Source organism: Lissotriton vulgaris, chromosome 12, assembly GCF_964263255.1.
Source record: "Lissotriton vulgaris chromosome 12, aLisVul1.2, whole genome shotgun sequence".
Taxonomy (NCBI): Eukaryota; Metazoa; Chordata; class Amphibia; order Caudata; family Salamandridae; genus Lissotriton; species Lissotriton vulgaris.
Window position 1 is genome coordinate 458,344,045 of NC_141700.1, and position 16,858 is coordinate 458,360,902.

At 49.8% G+C, this 16,858-nt stretch overlaps 1 protein-coding gene across 2 annotated transcripts in view; it reads left to right on the plus strand.

Moving 5' to 3' along the window:
* LOC147676773 (uncharacterized) overlaps window positions 1-16,858 on the plus strand; it is a 594,493-nt gene that overhangs the window by 18,132 nt on the left and 559,503 nt on the right. For both annotated transcript variants that reach the window (XR_015302442.1, XM_086945206.1), the window contains exon 2: window positions 5,573-5,662. Coding sequence is in view for 1 of the 2 variants with exons in the window: in XM_086945206.1 (XP_086801332.1) it covers window positions 5,636-5,662 (27 nt within the window). In the remaining variant the exon portion in view is untranslated. The remainder of the gene's footprint in view (window positions 1-5,572; window positions 5,663-16,858) is intronic.

Below are 16,858 nucleotides of genomic sequence, written 5' to 3' on the forward strand. Positions count from 1 at the left end.
ATGGAGATGCTTTATTTTGTTATTATGTTGCCAAAACCTTATAAATAAAGAATTAAGAAACTACTTCACGGCTTAGAAGAAGTCAATATGTGCTTAATTAGGTTAAATTGAGTCATAAAAGTAAAACACAAATATATATAAACAGGCATTTACAATGAAATGGTCTTGGCATTGTTAAAGTTAGAGCTATTGGCATTGCTCATGACAATATTTTTATTTATGTTTTTGTTTTTAAAACCTAAATAAATGGCATTGTCATTTACAATGCCAATAGCTTAATCTCTCGCAAGTGCGAGACCTGTTGCATGTGCACCCACACACCGAGCCACACACACACACATACAGAGCCACCCACAGAGTCATTCACATAGAGCCGCGCACACACACACAGAGCCACCCTCACACAGACCGAGGCACCCACACATAGAGCCACCTACAAAAATAGCTACCCACACAGAGCCACACACACACAGAGCCACACACACACTCACACACAGACAGAGCCACACACACGCACACACACAGAGCCACACACACAGAGGAACACACACACATAGCCACACACACACACAGAGACACACACACACAGAGACACACACACACAGAGACACACACACACAGACAGACAGAGCCACACACACACACACACACACACACCCACACACACACCCACACACACACACACACTCACACACACACACACACACACACACACAGACAGAGTAACGGCGGAGTGCAGTCAGAGTGGGGGTCTAGGAGGTGGCGGTCTAGGGGTGGGGTGGGGGAGGAGTAAGGCAAAGTTTAGACCTCCCCTGGGCATGCCACATCGTTTTAGTAAAACGGATGTTGCAATGTACAAAAGCCAAAAAGAGACGGGTGCTTCAGGGGCGTACTCTTAAGTGTCTGCTCGTGGAAAGTTTATTTCCCGGCACTAAAGCGCTTACATCGAGCTGCGCACAGCGGGTGAGACAGTCCGCAAGCAGGTTTTAAGGATAGCCACAGGCGAAGTATAGAGGCTGAATTTAGAGCGTTGGTAAAGGTGCCTTATATGGATGTTACGTAGCTCTGGCCCGCTGGCCACCCTTTTTTTCCAATACATAACTTGGGCATCTTTTCATTAGAGCATAGTGTCTGGCAAAGGAAAGAAGGTATTGGACACCTACAGCGTTAGACCAATTTTACAATTTTACGGTAGTTTCTCCGAGGCATTTCTGCTTCGCCTCGGAGAAACCACCATCATTTTCGGGATTGAGGGGCGTGTTTTTTGTTCTCTCCTCTTCCCATAGGCTGGAATGTAAAATTTCCAGCCAATGGGAAGAGGAGAGTAAGAACCTAAAGAAACACGCCCCTCAATCCCAGAAACACTGGGCTTAAACGGACAGACACCCCTCTCCTCCAATGGCTGGCCTCCGTTTAGGAAGCCAGCCAATGGAGAAGAGGGGCGGGTTCAAGCCCCCTACTCTAAGACATAAGATCTCGCCGGCGAGACTGCTCAAGCGCAGCCTACGCAGGCCGAGACCTAAAAACTTAGTTAAGTATCATAATTAATGCAAAATCCCAAAATACAATCATTCAAACAAACACATGAATCACTTCATTATTTAAACAAATACCTAGTCCCCTGACCATCATAAATATAAAAGTCAATGACCATAATTAAAATGTGATCAATAAGAATATGAAAAGAAACAAGAGCGACAGACATGACCAAGACATATTTACTTGCCCACCCTCTTTCTAGCTTTCACCACAGCAGCAAGATAATTGTGCACCATAAAACAGACTTGATAAGTTAGCAGCAATTGAAGATAAAACATGGCTGGGTTACACTGTTTAAAATTGAGTGACCTTTAAGAGAATAATAAAAAATTGAGATCCTTAATCCCAGAATACGCCACAGAAGAATTGCAATTGAGGAGTAATCGATTTGCTAGGGCAAAGTACTAGTTTTTCACGTTCTACTTGTTTGAGGAGTAATCCACCAATGATGGCTGGGCATTCTTAGGACAGTATAGCCCCCAAGATTACCAGGAACCAATCAAGGACATGTAGTACTACACAATGATTTATTGAGTTATTAGCTGCAGCAAAGAAGTTGTGCAAACATATTGAGCGCATTTGGTGGACAGACTACAGAATTACCGGTCGAGTTAGTTACAAAAATGAGTTCAAGCAATACCACAAGCTCATTTGAAAAATGCTGCATGACTTCCATACTTTAAAAATAGAGAATGCAAAACATTCCACCAAAGAGCTGTTCTCTATTCTTAACTCACTCGCCTCCCTAAAACGCATTGCAGCCACATCGCCATCATCTTTAGATAGCTGCAATCAGATTGCCTCTTATTTTTTGCTTCTAAAGTAGCTACGATATATGACCCCTTTCCGGCAGAATTTAAAAATTGGAGAAACCTTGGCAACCCTCCAGTTGATTTAGTTATCAAGAACCACCTCAAGGAATTAAGTGCCCCTCCTTTGCAAGATCTAAAAAGACTTTCTTTGTAAATAAAATCGGAGTCTCCTCTACTCCCTGCATCACCTAAAATCCTAGTGCAAGGGATGGATGTTATTCTGCCCCATCTACAACAGAGAATCTCAATGTCTTTCCGGTCAGGTGTGGTCCTGCAAAAATGGAAGCACGCAGTGGTGCTGCCCTTACGGATAAAACCTTCAGCGGATCCGAAGCAACTAGAAAATCTACAACCCATCTCCCTCCTGCCATGTTTTGCGAAAATAACGTAGAAAATTGTGAACAGCTAACTTACGAGTTTTATTGACTTTGATGCCCTGCTTAACCCAACTCAACCTGGATACAGGGCTTTTTATTCCACTGAGTCCCCTCTCCTCCTTTCCACCAAAACTTTGAGACTGTATGCTGACGAAGGGAATTCAGCAGCTTTGGTGCTGCTGGATTTAAGTGTGGCCTTCGACACCATATTGCACGACCTACTCCTCCAGAGGCTCATGAGTGCGGTGTCGGAGGTACCGCACTGCTTTGGATGACCTAATTTCTACAATCCCTTAGTTTCAAATTGCCCAAAGCCTGTAATGGAAGGTGTACCGGAGGGCTCCATATTGAGCCCAACCTTATTCAACCTTTATATTTACCACTTAGAGTAAATTGTGAAAAGGCAGAACGTCAAAATTGTGTCATATGCGGACAATACGCAGCTCATCGTCGCACTCTTGGAAGACGTGGATGCCGCTGCAGCCCAGTTCTCTCTATGCCTGGAAGACCTAGCCTCCTGGATGACAAATAATTATCTTAAACTGAATGGTAACAAAACGGAGGCAATGATAGTTGGCAAAGCACCCTCAATCTGGACATCGGCATGATGGCCTGATGTCCCGGTCCAAATCCCCATCCCTAATTCCAAAAAGTGGGTGTATGGTTTGAACCTAAGCGTTTGAGAATCCAAGAAATAGTGTAGCTGGAATATCATTTGGGACGCTTAGAATCCAGAGGAAGACCCTGGACCTACTGCTAATAGCGGCCAGAAAAACTGTTGTGCATGACCTAGTAACTTCCCAAATAGATTACTGTACTATCCTTCCTTGGGGCTTCCATTGATAGTTTGAAAAAGCTCCAACAGCTAAAAAATGTGGCAGTCCAATTAGTTTTATATCTCCCCAGAAGGACGTCGGTCTCTAATGCCTAGACTACCCTTAACTGGCTTTCAGTGGAGAAGAGATTAATTTACAAGGCCATGTGTTACTGCCACAAAATCCAGTTGGACAAAGGCCCCAAATACCTACGCTACATGATAAAACCTTATGCTCTTTCACGAAATTTAAGATCTGCTAGGGTCAACCAAGTAAGGGTACCCCGAGTGCAGAGGGCTAGGTTAGGGGCACAGTCCTCCAGCCATCTGGCGGCTAAGGCATGGAATTCCCTACTGATGTATCTGTGAACAGAACCAGTAGAAACAGTCTTTCGCAAAGGACTTACAACTTGGCTTTTCAGGTCATTAGCTGCTACTGTCTAGAGGCTTGCTCCCCCCCCCCCCCCCCCCTGCTCGTCTTTCCCTTCTTACACGGTTAGATCTTAGAGCTCTGATTTCCCCCCTCTGTCTCTCCCTTATTACTGTGAGGTTAGATCTTTGGCGCGGGACACACCATCTGAGTAACCATCGATGCCCAATAATGTGTTTTTGACTTCCATAAGCCACTTGCTTTTGTACATCCTTGCTACCCCCAGGTAATCAGACAACAACAACTGCATCAGTGCAGCTTCTGGCCTCGCCAAGACTCAGAGCCAGAGCACTATTGGGGCAATTTCCACTATGTCATCCAGATACAGGAGGCCTACTTCTTCGTGAGCTATGAATGAAGGAAAACTACTCGACAGTGGCTGTAGTTTTCTCCAAAAACTGTTCTTGCTAATCTGCTGTCGCAAAGAACCAGTGCACCTCCAAACGCCAGCACCATATGGTACAATAGTTACTGGTCTGGCTTTCTAAACTGTAATGGCAGCCTGTAGGGACATGGAGCCGAGGTTGGAGGCAAATTTGAATAGCGATGCTGTTGCCTGTTCAGATTGTGCACCTCTCACAGACTTCAGGTGATAGATATACCACCAAAGAGTAACCCCATGTAGATAAAAGTGGAAACACATCTGAGTAGTGTATCGCCTATGTGAAAAAAAGCTAACCTACTCTGTGGACCACCGCATACCATTGCGTAATACTTGGTTTTGTTTGTAGAAAAGCCTAAGTCAGTTAAAAATGTACAAAGCTGTTTAAAGGTTTTTGAACCCCCCCCCCCCCCCTCCCCCCCGCCTGTTTGTTCCACGAGTACGCAATTGTCTGCATACATAAGAACAGGAAGATGTTTAGTCCCAACCCTCTGGGATCTGCTACAGCTTTGATCAAAAAATTATCCAGGCCATTAATCTAAAAACTGAAAAGAAAGGGTACCAGGACACACCCTTTCCTGACACCCTTCCTAATCTTTATATTGGGCCCGTACCTGACCATGCCTTCAACATCCGAATGCAGTTGCAACCAAAGATTAACAAGTTTAGGATCAGCCCCCCCATCCAGCAACAGCTTATAATAAAGCGAAATATACATATTAAGCACCTTAAGCTTTTTCTCCATTTTCTAAAGACTTCAAAACAAGAGATGTTATTCATCCAGTAAATGACAACCTCTTTGGATATCTTGGCTTACCTGTTGCCCCTGGATTCAAGCTAGCCTGGCTGATGAGGGGTGTCACCCCGAAACCGGTCCCAGGATGCTTGGTTCCGGTATAGGGAAGAACTGGCTTGGCAGTTCGGTCTGGACTGTTCCCATTAGGCACAGGGTCAAGACTGATTTGCATATAGCTGGGTCTGAACTGAGGTGGCGAAGTGAGCTAAAGAACGATGATGGATTCAACCCAGATCTGTGACTGGGTGTGATTGTCTGAAAGGTTTCAACGTTCCATCCATCATCTCCTTGTGTTTGCTTTACCTGTGAGAGAACCATGCAATGAAAACATTTATCCTATTTATCAAAAGACATAAAAGCTCATTAAGGACGAGCAGTGAGAGCACCATTGTTAACTAACTTCTATCTGTTTTTTCCCCCAGGCGGTCTTCCCCAGTTTAAGAACAACTCCGTATTTTTCACTGCCTCCGCTCGCAACAGGAACCATGTCTGATGAGTATGTCTACACCCGGGTAAGTGCATCCTTTTACTCCTCTTGGAGAACCTGCATGGCAGGTTCAGTATCGCATGCATGGAGTTTGCTCGCAGTTGGTGCTGAGACACCTCTGCTCAGTTTTTTCCAAGCTGCTAGTTTAGCATTGTTTAATCGATTTTTTTTTTTTATTCACTACAACAAAGCGAACACTGTCTTATATACCATATACTTTGTCACAATAGTTGAAAAGACACCGTTCTCATTGCTAAGCCATATTTTTAATTAACTTGCCCACATTTCGTAGACATCCTGCCCCTATTTGAATTTACTGTTAATACTGTTTGATTACAACTGGGGCTATAGTTCCAGCTGAAGAATATTGCTTGATTTGGGGGACTCTAATCACCTGACATTTTTAGCCTCTTTACTTGTATTCATCCTAACCTTTCTGCCAGTGCTAGTTTGTCTCAATCCACAATGAGGCATAATGTGCTGTGCTGTGTGTGGGCGGATCCACCTAAGCCAAGGAGGTCACGCTCTCGCTCCGGACGGTGGTGGAGATCGAGGAGTCGGCGTAGATCCTCCACCAGGTCAAGACGGCGCCATAGGAGGCGCGGATCGAGGGTCGCGCACTGACTCCTCCAGGTCCAGGACCAGGACCTATTCACCGACCTTGTCGGAGTCCCCGGGGACAAGGGTGTCTCCTGTGGATGACATCAGCACGTTTATTTATTTATTAATTTTATTTATTTAATTTATATCGCGCGTTATAACCACCAGGGTCTCTAAGCGCTGTTTGTCCAGATGTTCGTGGTGAGATGTTACATTCACTTGAACCCACCTGTGCACTTAAGGTCTGTCCCATGCTTGTTTAAACAGTACAGTTTTTAGGTTTCGCCTCGCCGAAGATGCGCTCTGCGCATCTTTTCGGCGCAGGCGAAATCCTGTTGAGTTGCATAGTGTGGCTTGGTTCGGCCCTCGTCGTTGATTGGCTGGCTCCGTAAACGGAGCCTTGCCATTGGACGAGGGGCCTGTCCGTCAATGCCGGACCAGACACGGGGGCGTTCCCGACATTCTTTGGCTTTTGCCGACGTCACGGGACGCCGGGAACGCCCCCGTGTCTGGTCCGGCATTGCCGGCACTTCTGCGTCTCTCCTGCCCCGTGTCGCATCTGTCCCCGGAGAAAAGCCGCCACCGAGACAATCATCGGGCTCGGGGCCCGCAACGTTTGTTTCCCCCCTTGGTTTTGGGGTTGCCAGCCTGCCTGCAAGTGCCAAGGTATTTTTGATATCCCCCGCGGTGCGAGCCGCCCCTTCCCGCTGACTCGCACCGCTCTGTGTCTCTCTGCCTGCCTGCAGCTCCGCGCTGCGAGAGCGCTCCAGCCCCTCCCGCTGGAATCCTTTAGCGGTCGGGTCCAGCAGGCTGCAAACGAAGCCCCCGCCCGCGTGACTGAGGCGGCGCTGGGTCCTTGGGCCTTCCCTCCCCCTGGATAGCCCTGAGGTCGGTGGTTCCCCCCCGAGTGGGTCCTGTAGACCAGGGGGGCCATCCGCTCTACAAGACCCGACCGGGCCGATCGCGTCTCACGCGGGAAGCGTGAGACTTGGCAGGGAGTCGGGATTTCACCCGTCCAAGGCACCGCGAAGCGCGGCAAAGTCGTGCAGGTCAGCAGAGCCCCCACCCCCAGGAGAGCCCGCCAAACAGCAGCAGAGCACGCAGCCCAGGCACCGCAGCAGCGCGAGCACCACCAGCGCCTGAGCCGGGACAGCAGCAGCGCGTGCACAGCCCCCTCCAGAGCCGGGCATCCACAGCCAGGGCTGACTGACCGCTGCACAGCTCCCCGCGGCCCCCATAGAGCCCGTGCTGCCCCCAGTCTTTCCAGCCTCAGCAGCCCCCGGGCGCGAGGGCAAGCCTGAGAGGCAGCAGAGCCCAAGCACCAGCAGCCGGGCGGCCCTCGGTGCGCTGCTCCAGTGGCGTAGTCTGGACACCCCTCAGAGAGCCACTGATTATAGTGACCAGGGGAGGGCCATTCACTCTTGTTGTTGTGGTCAGTCATTTTGCCAATCTGTGACCAAGCGATATCTGTGACCAAACGATGTTGCCAGCAATGCTAGCATAAAGCTATAAACAGCAGAAGAGAGAATACACTATGTACAAGTGGCCATAAGGTGTCCACGATGTTACCACTGTAGTCGTTGTCTAATCGATAAGATCTGGCTGCAGGCTAGGTCAGGGCCCCCCTTTGCTGGTTATGTGCTGTTTGGCCAATTGTTCGTTTCTCTGCGTGCAAATTCTTGAGCACCAAATTTTAATACAAAGAGAGAGGGAGATCGGACATCTCTGCACTCTCAGCGTTGTTATGGGCCCGAACCGGGGGGGCGGGGCTAGCAGCGGCTTTCTCCGATGAATCCAGCGATTGTCCCACGGTCTGTCCGACCCCCGTGACTCTGGATCTGAGCTGCGATATGGGCAGGATGGTCGCACTGCCGCCTGGGGCACCTGACTCGCTTGGGGGCAGCCGGCAGCTACATTCAGGGGCCCGCCTCCTCGCCCGACTTGGAGACCAGGAGCGAGGAGCTCTCGATGCCCGGCGGAGCCACTGCAGTGGTGCGGGCGAACCAGCAAACCGCACCACTGCCACGCCGCAATCAATCCCCTACCCAGTACGAGGTCAGCAGGGGCTAGTTCCCACCACGCCTAGCCTTGTCTGCCGGCACGTCCAGGGATAGACTGGTCCTACCTCCGCCACAGCGTAGGTCGGCTGCAGCCCCGTTCTGTGTCTTCCGCCATATCACTGGGTCGGGGTTTTGCTCCTGTTGTTCCAGTCATTCCAAAGGTCGTGCCCCGTCTTGTGGCAGCAGAGGTCCGCTCCAATCTCGCTGGGGTAGCCTATTACCTCGACCGGGGAGTAGAGGCTGAGTTTGTGAGGACGAAGGTGGGCTGTGAAGAGTTATCCCGAATCGACCCCAATCTCTCAGCTTCGGTGAAGGTGGCCAGTTAGTCGTCCATTCTGATTGATATATCCAGGTGAGCGTCGATTACTGCCCAATCCTTACCCAAGTAACTTCAAATGCTGTGAGATTGATTCCGGTTACTTTTATAGGATCTGTTCTTTTCCAAGACTGCCACTAACAGGGATATTCCACTTGAGGGATCCCAAGTGCTCGGAGCTCCTCCGGGGAGCTCCTACCAGTCGGCCATGGTTTGTCCTGTTGACCCTGAGGCTGATGGGACTGATGGCATACAGCATCTTGCTGGTAAAGCTGAGCACAAGGGGCCCAGCCCTTAGCAGATCCCGAGTATGAAGGAAAGGCGCAGCCCCCAGGCCCCCGCCGTGGTGAGGTGTAAGCTGGTCCTCGTGGGGGACGTGCATTGTGGGAAGACTGCCATGCTACAGGTGCTGGCCAAGGACTGCTATCCAGAGGTAAGTGTGCAGGGGCGCGTATGTATGCAGAACATATCACCCAGACATCTACCCTCCACCCATCTGGCCCCATCATCATAATCCGACCCCAGTTCAGCCCGTCTGTAACCACGTCATTTTAACCAGGTCGCCGTAACCCCGTAGTAGCAGACATCCTTAATCAGTCTCCCATTTATTCCGTCTGTAACCCTCCCGCTTTACTCCCTTATACTCCCAATGAGTAGACCGGGCACCTTACACAGTCCCCCATTTAGCCCCCTTGCAAACAACAGATCACTTCAGACGGACCTGCGATGTGGCCTTTTAAACCATGCTCATTTAGCCCGACCGCCTCAACTCTTCCTCTTGTACCACTGAATCAGACTACCTTTAGGCTTTAACCCGTCTGTAACAAAACCGCTCTACCCAGGTCTCTGTGCCCCTCATGATCAGACCACCTTGACCCCCCTCTTTATTCCTAATAACTCCTGCATCCATGTCTCCTTAACCCCCTTAAATATTTTCAAACCAGCACTTGTGTCTCACAATAAAATATTGTCCAAGTAGAGTTATTCATTTTATGAAAAGATACGACTTTATGTTCGTATATCCTTAGTAACTTCAAGAAGCGTTCTAGCATAAATCAATATTTCCAGTTACTATCGCAGTTTATGTATAATTAGTTCTGAGGGATGGTAGAGCTGTACTATGGGAAATAGTCACGGGTCCGTGAATGTGCGATGTCACAATCTAGTATGTGTCTCGGTCTTGAGGCGGAAGCACATTTAGAGCACACCCAGGATCAACACCAGGAGTCCCCGCTGCGGGGCCTCTCTTCCGGGTTCCTGTGCAGCTCTGGAGGCCGCAGCACTGAGGTGGCGCGCGCAGGTTTCGTGAAGGACAAACGGGTGCACGTGGCAGGCGGGGGTTCTGAGACCTATCGCCAGCTGATGCCCTTGGTGATTAAAAACACTGAGGTGGCTGCAGCCAGGTGGGGCTGTCGGGCCGTGCCAGAGGGGCCGTTGGCGCCAGTTATATCTGAGGCAAAACAGCGCTGCCACGTTGAATCTTGGACGTTCGCGTCAGACTTTCATTGCAAAGGCTGAAGGCAGAGGAGCATTGTCCTCTTTCATAGAGCAGCAGTTGGGGGCAGCGCCCAGGGGCACTGGACTCGGGCTATGTTTTAAGACCAGGCTAATTTTTTATGTTTTAAGACAAGGTTAATATCCCCGCCATGGTCTTTTATTTACTCTGTTCCCCAAAGAAGACTCCTCCAAGGAAGACAGCCAAAAATTCTGCCTGTTGTTTGAGCCTTCCTGTGCACAGCTGTGCAAAGCATCTTTAGGAAAGAGGTGATCCGTGGTCCTGATGGGGCTCAATTTTTGAGGTTGACGGAAGGCACCTGGGGGCTGAGTAGGAGCCAGCATGAAATATTATTTACAGCGCTTAATGTTGCACTTTTTGCCACCAATAGGCGCTGTACATAACAGGTGTTACTATCACCCGTTTGCATGATGGTTGGGGTATCGACCGCGGAAGGATGAAACGGGGAGTTCGCCTTTCCTTGATTCTAACTGCTACAGGTTAATCAGAGAGCGAGTAAAGAGATCACATATTGTACACAAGATACACACCTGAAGTAAAGAGGTTTAACGCAGCCCGTTTGTAGTATGGGAAAATCTACTGGAAACCAAAGTAGAGAGATAAAACTTTGACGGGAGTTTTAGAAACACGTTTCTGAAGCAGACGGTTCTGTGTATGTATGCAGGAGAGAGATGCGTTAATGTAATTTAGCACATTGAACCCGCACAGACATTATGGTAATGCAGGTGTTTTTTGGCAGACATTGGTGTAGGGCCACGCTGTAACAAAGGCTGGGTGGAGGGTTCCAAATGCCAACCTTCCTTGGGGGGGATGTTTTGTGTGCCTTAGGTCACCCCTTGGTGATCCGGGTTCAGAGAGTGCGGCCTGGCTTTGTGCGTGCTGGCCGGGGTGTTGCGTAAATGGCGGCAGGTGCTGGTGGGCTGCCATGGTTGGCTGACCTCCTGAGTCACTGCCAGCCCATTGGCCACACGGAGAGCCATTTATTTCCTCACAAGTGACAGATGTGCTTGGTGCACGCCAGGCCTGCTAGTTGTGACACGCCCCCCGCAGGGGGCAGGGGGCATGGAGGGGCGAATGCCTCTCTTTGTTGAGGTCTTGAAACCGTCCCTCTGCGTGAAAGAGATCGCCACGCTGTGCCCCTGTGCCACCCTCCAAAGTAACCTGGATGGCATGTGCCATTTATGGAGCATGACAGGGGACCACCATGGCAAAGGACGCAGCTGCCATCAGCAAGTGGTCTTTAAAAACGCATTACATCTTTTTTCTGGAATTTAATTAAATAGTGGCAGGATTAGCAAACTGTTTCGATGAGTGAGTCGTTAAAGCTTTGGCCCATATTTACTAAGGTACAAACAGGTCTCCTACATACAAGGTCCCTACAAAAATACAGTAAATGCTAAACCAGCTTCGGCTTAAGTGCACTTTGTAAAACGACTACTATACCCAAGCTCTGTCACACAGTGTGACCTTTAGCACACAACCTTCTTTTTGAACCCAAAGCTACTCTTTTTGTTTCTGAAGGAGGGATTTAATTAAGCTATTTGTATTCCAATAAAACACATTTAAATACATTTATAGTACAGATCCAGTAAAAAAAGGTAGCATTCTTCATATATTTGATTAGGCAGGAACACACCCAAAAAGTTCACACTAGTAGTTTAAACTCACTATTTCTAATCATGCATCTTTACTGCTGTTCATCTGTAAAGCTGTAATCATACATATTTTTTGTATTTTGCTGCTTTCACGCCGAGACTATATTATACATAGGGGCCCATACGTGCTCTTGAATATACATTGCGCCACCTGGCAGCTCTGCGACACGAGCTCAGAGGATACTGCCACTACAGTAGCTCGGAGTGTAGTCTGTAAACAGAAAGGTGGGAATAAAGCAAGTGTCAATTGCAGAATAATTGGTACCACTTGGTACCACTGCACCAGCCACACTACTTCCCTACTGACCGTTCTACACTTCAGCCCCGTCTAAATTACAATTCCTGCTTGTGACCCTTTTGCCTGCTTGTGCTTGTTTTCCTGACCCTGTTGCCTGCTTGTGCCTCCGTGTGCCCCTGTTGCCTGCTTGTGCCTCCGTGTGCCCCTGTCGCCTGTTTGTGCCTCAGTTTTCGTGCCCCTGTTGCCTGCTTGTGCGCCCCTGTTGCCTGCTTGTGCCTCCGTGTGCCCCTGTTGCCTGCTTGTGCCTCCGTGTGCCCCTGTCGCCTGCTTGTGCCTCAGTTTTCGTGCCCCTGTTGCCTGCTTGTGCGCCCCTGTTGCCTGCTTGTGCCTCCGTGTGCCCCTGTTGCCTGCTTGTGCCTCCGTGTGCCCTTGTTGCCTGCTTGTGCCCCTGTTGCCTGCTTGTGCCTCCGTGTGCCCCTGTTGCCTGCTTGTGCCTCCGTGTGCCCCTGTTGCCTGCTTGTGCCTCAGTGTGCCCCTGTTGCCTGCTTGTGCGTCCGTGTGCCCCTGTTGCCTGCTTGTGCCTCAGTGTGCCCCTGTTGCCTGCTTGTGCCATGTGGGTGTGTGTGGAGGGCTCTGTGTGGCTGTGTGTGTGGGGAGGTTTGTGTGGCTGTGTGTGTGGGGAGCTTTGTGTGGCTGTGTGTGTGGGGAGCTTTGTGTGGCTGTGTGTGTGGGGAGCTTTGTGCGGCTGTGTGTGTGGGGAGCTTTGTGCGGCTGTGTGTGTGGGGAGCTTTGTGTGGCTGTGTGTGTGGGGGGGGCTCTGTGTGTGTCATTTGCGAGAGATAAAGCTAGTGGCATTGTAAATGACAATGCCATTTATTTATGTTAAAAAATACATAAATAAAAATAATGTCAAGAGCAATGCCAATAGCTCTAACTTTAACAAAGGCGAAACCATTGCATTGTAAATGCTTGTTAATTTTTTTCTGAAGGATAGTAAGTTACTTTCCTTCCTGAGTTCTGGGGCCAGTTTGTTCCATAAGGCTGGGAGCGTGTTGGAAAACGCACGACCTCCCACCGTGGTCAATTTAAAGCGGGATTGGGACAAAAGAGTAGCGTCCGACGAGCGCAAAGTCCTACCCGGTGTGTAGGGGGATAGTCGGGATTTCAGATATTTTGGTGCTTTGCCATACAGAGCCTTGTGAGCGATACACAATCCTTTAAAGACAATCCTCTGACGAATTGGGAGCCAGTGCAACTCCTGCATCAGGGGAGAGGAATGAGCAGTCCTGGGTTTTTTATAGATCAGCCTCGCTGCATCATTCATAACCCCCTGTAGTTTGTCCAGCAGCCGCTGGGGCAAACCTATATATAGGGAGTTCCCGTAGTCCAGCCTAGCCAGGATTGTGGCCGAGACTACGTGTCTCAAAGTAGGGAATGAGAGTAAGGCAGAGATCTTCCTTAGTTGTCTTAGAAGGCCTATGCAGGTACCCACTACCGTGGTAACTTGTTTTTCCATGGATAATTTATTATCCACATATAGGCCTAGACTTTTGACTGCGGATGCTGGTTTCGGTGGTGTGACCAGCTCCATAGGCCAGAATTTCTCACTCCAAGGGTTGCCCGAGATAGAAATGGGCAACACTTCCGTCTTATCCGGGTTGACTTTCAAGGAGTTCTCGGACATCCAGTTGACCGTGGCTTTCAGTATGTCCTGCAGCCTAGTGGATGCTCCCGGGCCATCATCCAGCCGGATGATTATCTGGGTGTCATCGGCGTAATTGTACACTAGGCAATCCATCCTATTCAGGAGAGCGATTAATGGCTGCAGGTAGATATTAAAAAGTAGGGGTGATAAGGCAGAGCCCTGTGGGATCCCGCAGGTGATCGGAGCAGAGGTGGAAAGTAAATCTCCCAGCTGTACTCGTTGTGTCCTACCCTGCAAGAATGATGTAAGCCATGCATGTGCTGTACCCATGATGCCAAAGGATCCCAACCGCGACAGAAGCTGTTTATGACACACGGTATCAAACGGCGCGGAGAGATCCAGTAGTATCAGGGCGCTCGGTGTTTTTACGTCAGCCCGAGTTCTTAACTCATCTAGGATGGATAACATAACTAGTTCCGTGCTATGATTAGCACGGAACCCTGCCTGATTGGTCTCCAGCAGGTTGTTACTCTCTAGATGGGCCGAGAGTAGAGCTAACACATGCTGCTCAATCACTTTAGCCAAAAAAGGCAACTGAGAGATGGGCCGAAAGTTTTTCAGACACTTCGTGTCCGAACCAGGTTTCTTCAGTAAAGGAATCAGACGAGCCTCTTTAAAAGCTAGAGGGATCTGTCCTATACGGAGAGAAGTGTTCAATAAATGCAGAACCTCTTCCTCAATTCGTTCCAGGATGTTCTCCTGAGGGGGACAGCGAAATTGGGAATCACAGTGACGGCTCCAACACCCACGACGTCCGTGATGTTTGAGACACTTTACAAGAAACACTTGTCTCGCCCTTTGCTGCCGCTAGTACCTGAGTTGGTAGAGCCCGCGGAGCAGCTGTTCCTCACGCCAGTAGTGGCGAAGGCAGTTCCCCCCGACTTCTGAAGAAGTACAGGGCCCCGGATTCGGACCCGGCTTTTCTGCGAATAGACCCGGTTCCTGACTGTTATAGTGACGGCGGCCAGGAAGCTACATTCTACCTCCCAGTCTTCAACCGTTCCACCTGATAAGGAGAGCCAATGGATCAACTCAGCTGGTAGAAAGGCTTGTGGGACGGCATCCACGGCCATGAAGGCCTCCTTGGTAGTTTAGTCTGCCCTGTTCCCATGATGCACTGGGCCAGGGACAGACTGATTTGCATATAGCCAGGTTCTGAGCTGGGATGGTGCAGTGAGCTAAATAACGGTGATGGATCAAGCCCTGATCTTTGGACTGGGTAGGAGTGGTCTGCTTAATTCAGACACTCTGTTCATCACCACCCCCTTTTCTGAATCGATGAAGGCCTCCAGCGACGCACCTTTACTAGGCCGGTATGACCGTTCCCTGTGGGAATCCCTTCAACAGTTCACGGAACTCCTGCCACGAGACAAAAGGGAGGACTTCCAGGAGATCTTCAAGGAGGTCATGCTGGTTTCGAACTAGGTCATTAGCGCGGGCTGCGGATGTCTCTCTTTTGGCTGCCCATGGGTACTGTCATGGGATCAACCAGCGGCACCATGCTTGGCTCAGGCTCACATCACTCAAGCCGGAGGCCCAGCAGCGGGTGGCCAATCTGCCCTTCTCGGGGGAAACCCTGTTCGGCAAGCACGCCGATGATGAGATGGGCCCGCATGAAGGCGGAGGCGGAGACCCTGACGGCTGTGAGCTTGGAGAAGCCCAAAGAAAAGAAGGCCTACCGCACGTTCCAGAGACGGTTCGGTGCACAGGGAAGAGGGCAAGGACAGGCTTCGAGACAGCAACAGCAACAACAGCAGCAGTTCCGGAGACCCTTCCAGAAGCGCCAGAAGGGTAGAGGAGACCAGCAGTCCTCTACAGCGAACAAGGGCCCGGCCGGGTCTCGACCCTGAGCGGTTACTTCCCCTACATCCGTTACCCGCTCCGGTGGGGGGGAAGCGTTCAATTTTTTCTGGCAGAGTGGAGAAAAATTACTCCGGACAAGTGGGTGCTGAATATTGTTTGCAATGGATACAGTCTTCGGTTCACCAGCCCGCCTCCATCGATTCCTCCGGTCAGCTCGCAGTTTCAACTGTGCGAGCTCTAGGCGGAGGCCGATATCCTGTTAAGGAAAAGGGCGATAGAAGACGTACCTCTGTCTCAAAGAGGGAGAGGTCTGTACTTCTGGTTTTTCCTGGTTCGCAAGAAGGACAAGAACGAGTTCAGGCCCAAGTGTATTCGCAGAGAGAAGTTTTGCATGCTGTCGTTGCATCAGATTTATCCTCAGTTGCAACAGAGAGACTGGCTTTGTGCTATAGACTTGCAAGATGCGTACTTCCATGTGACCATTGCACACAAACACAGGAAGTTCCTGCGATTCCAAGTCGGCGCCAATCATTATTAGTACACAGTACTGCCATTCGGACTGTCTGCGCCCAGAACGTTCCCGAAGTGCATGGCAGTAGTAGCAGCACACTTAAGGAAGAACAAGATGTTTGTCTACCCGTACCTGGACAATTGGTTTCAAACTCTGAGTGGGCTAAAGAACGGTGATGGATTAAACCCAGCTCTTTTGACTGGGTGTGAGTGTTTGATTGGTTCAGATGCTCCGTCCATTACCACCCCCTTTTGTACCGCTTTTGGCCACCATAAGTGTGGCAGGGTATGCTCAGACGAGAGTCCCTTGCTCACTTTGCCACTGGATTCAAGCAAGCCGGGCTGAAGACGGCTGGAATGCCAGAAACCGGTCCTCGGAAGCTTGTTTCCGGTTCAGGGAAGTGATCGCTTGGCAGTTCGGGCTGGACTGTTCCCATGAGGCACAGGGTCAGACTGATTTGCATATAGCCATGTCTGAACTGGGGTGGCAGAGTGGGCTAAAGAACGGTGATGGATTAAACCCAGATCTTTTGACTGGGTGTGAGTGTTTGATTGGTTCAGATGCTCCGTCCATTACCACCCCCTTTTGTACCTCTGGTTACTGTTCCCGGCCTTTTAAGCTTTGTCGCATTTCAGCATTACCGGTAAAACTGTGATCACATTACAAGATTGTTGGTAATACTGTGCCAGCATTACAAGATTGTAGGTAATACTGTGCCCGCATTACAGCATTGCCGGTAATATTGTGCCCGCGTTACAGCATTGCCGGTAATACTGCCCGTTCTCACTGGAATAATTCTTGGCAGAGTTTTCAGGCG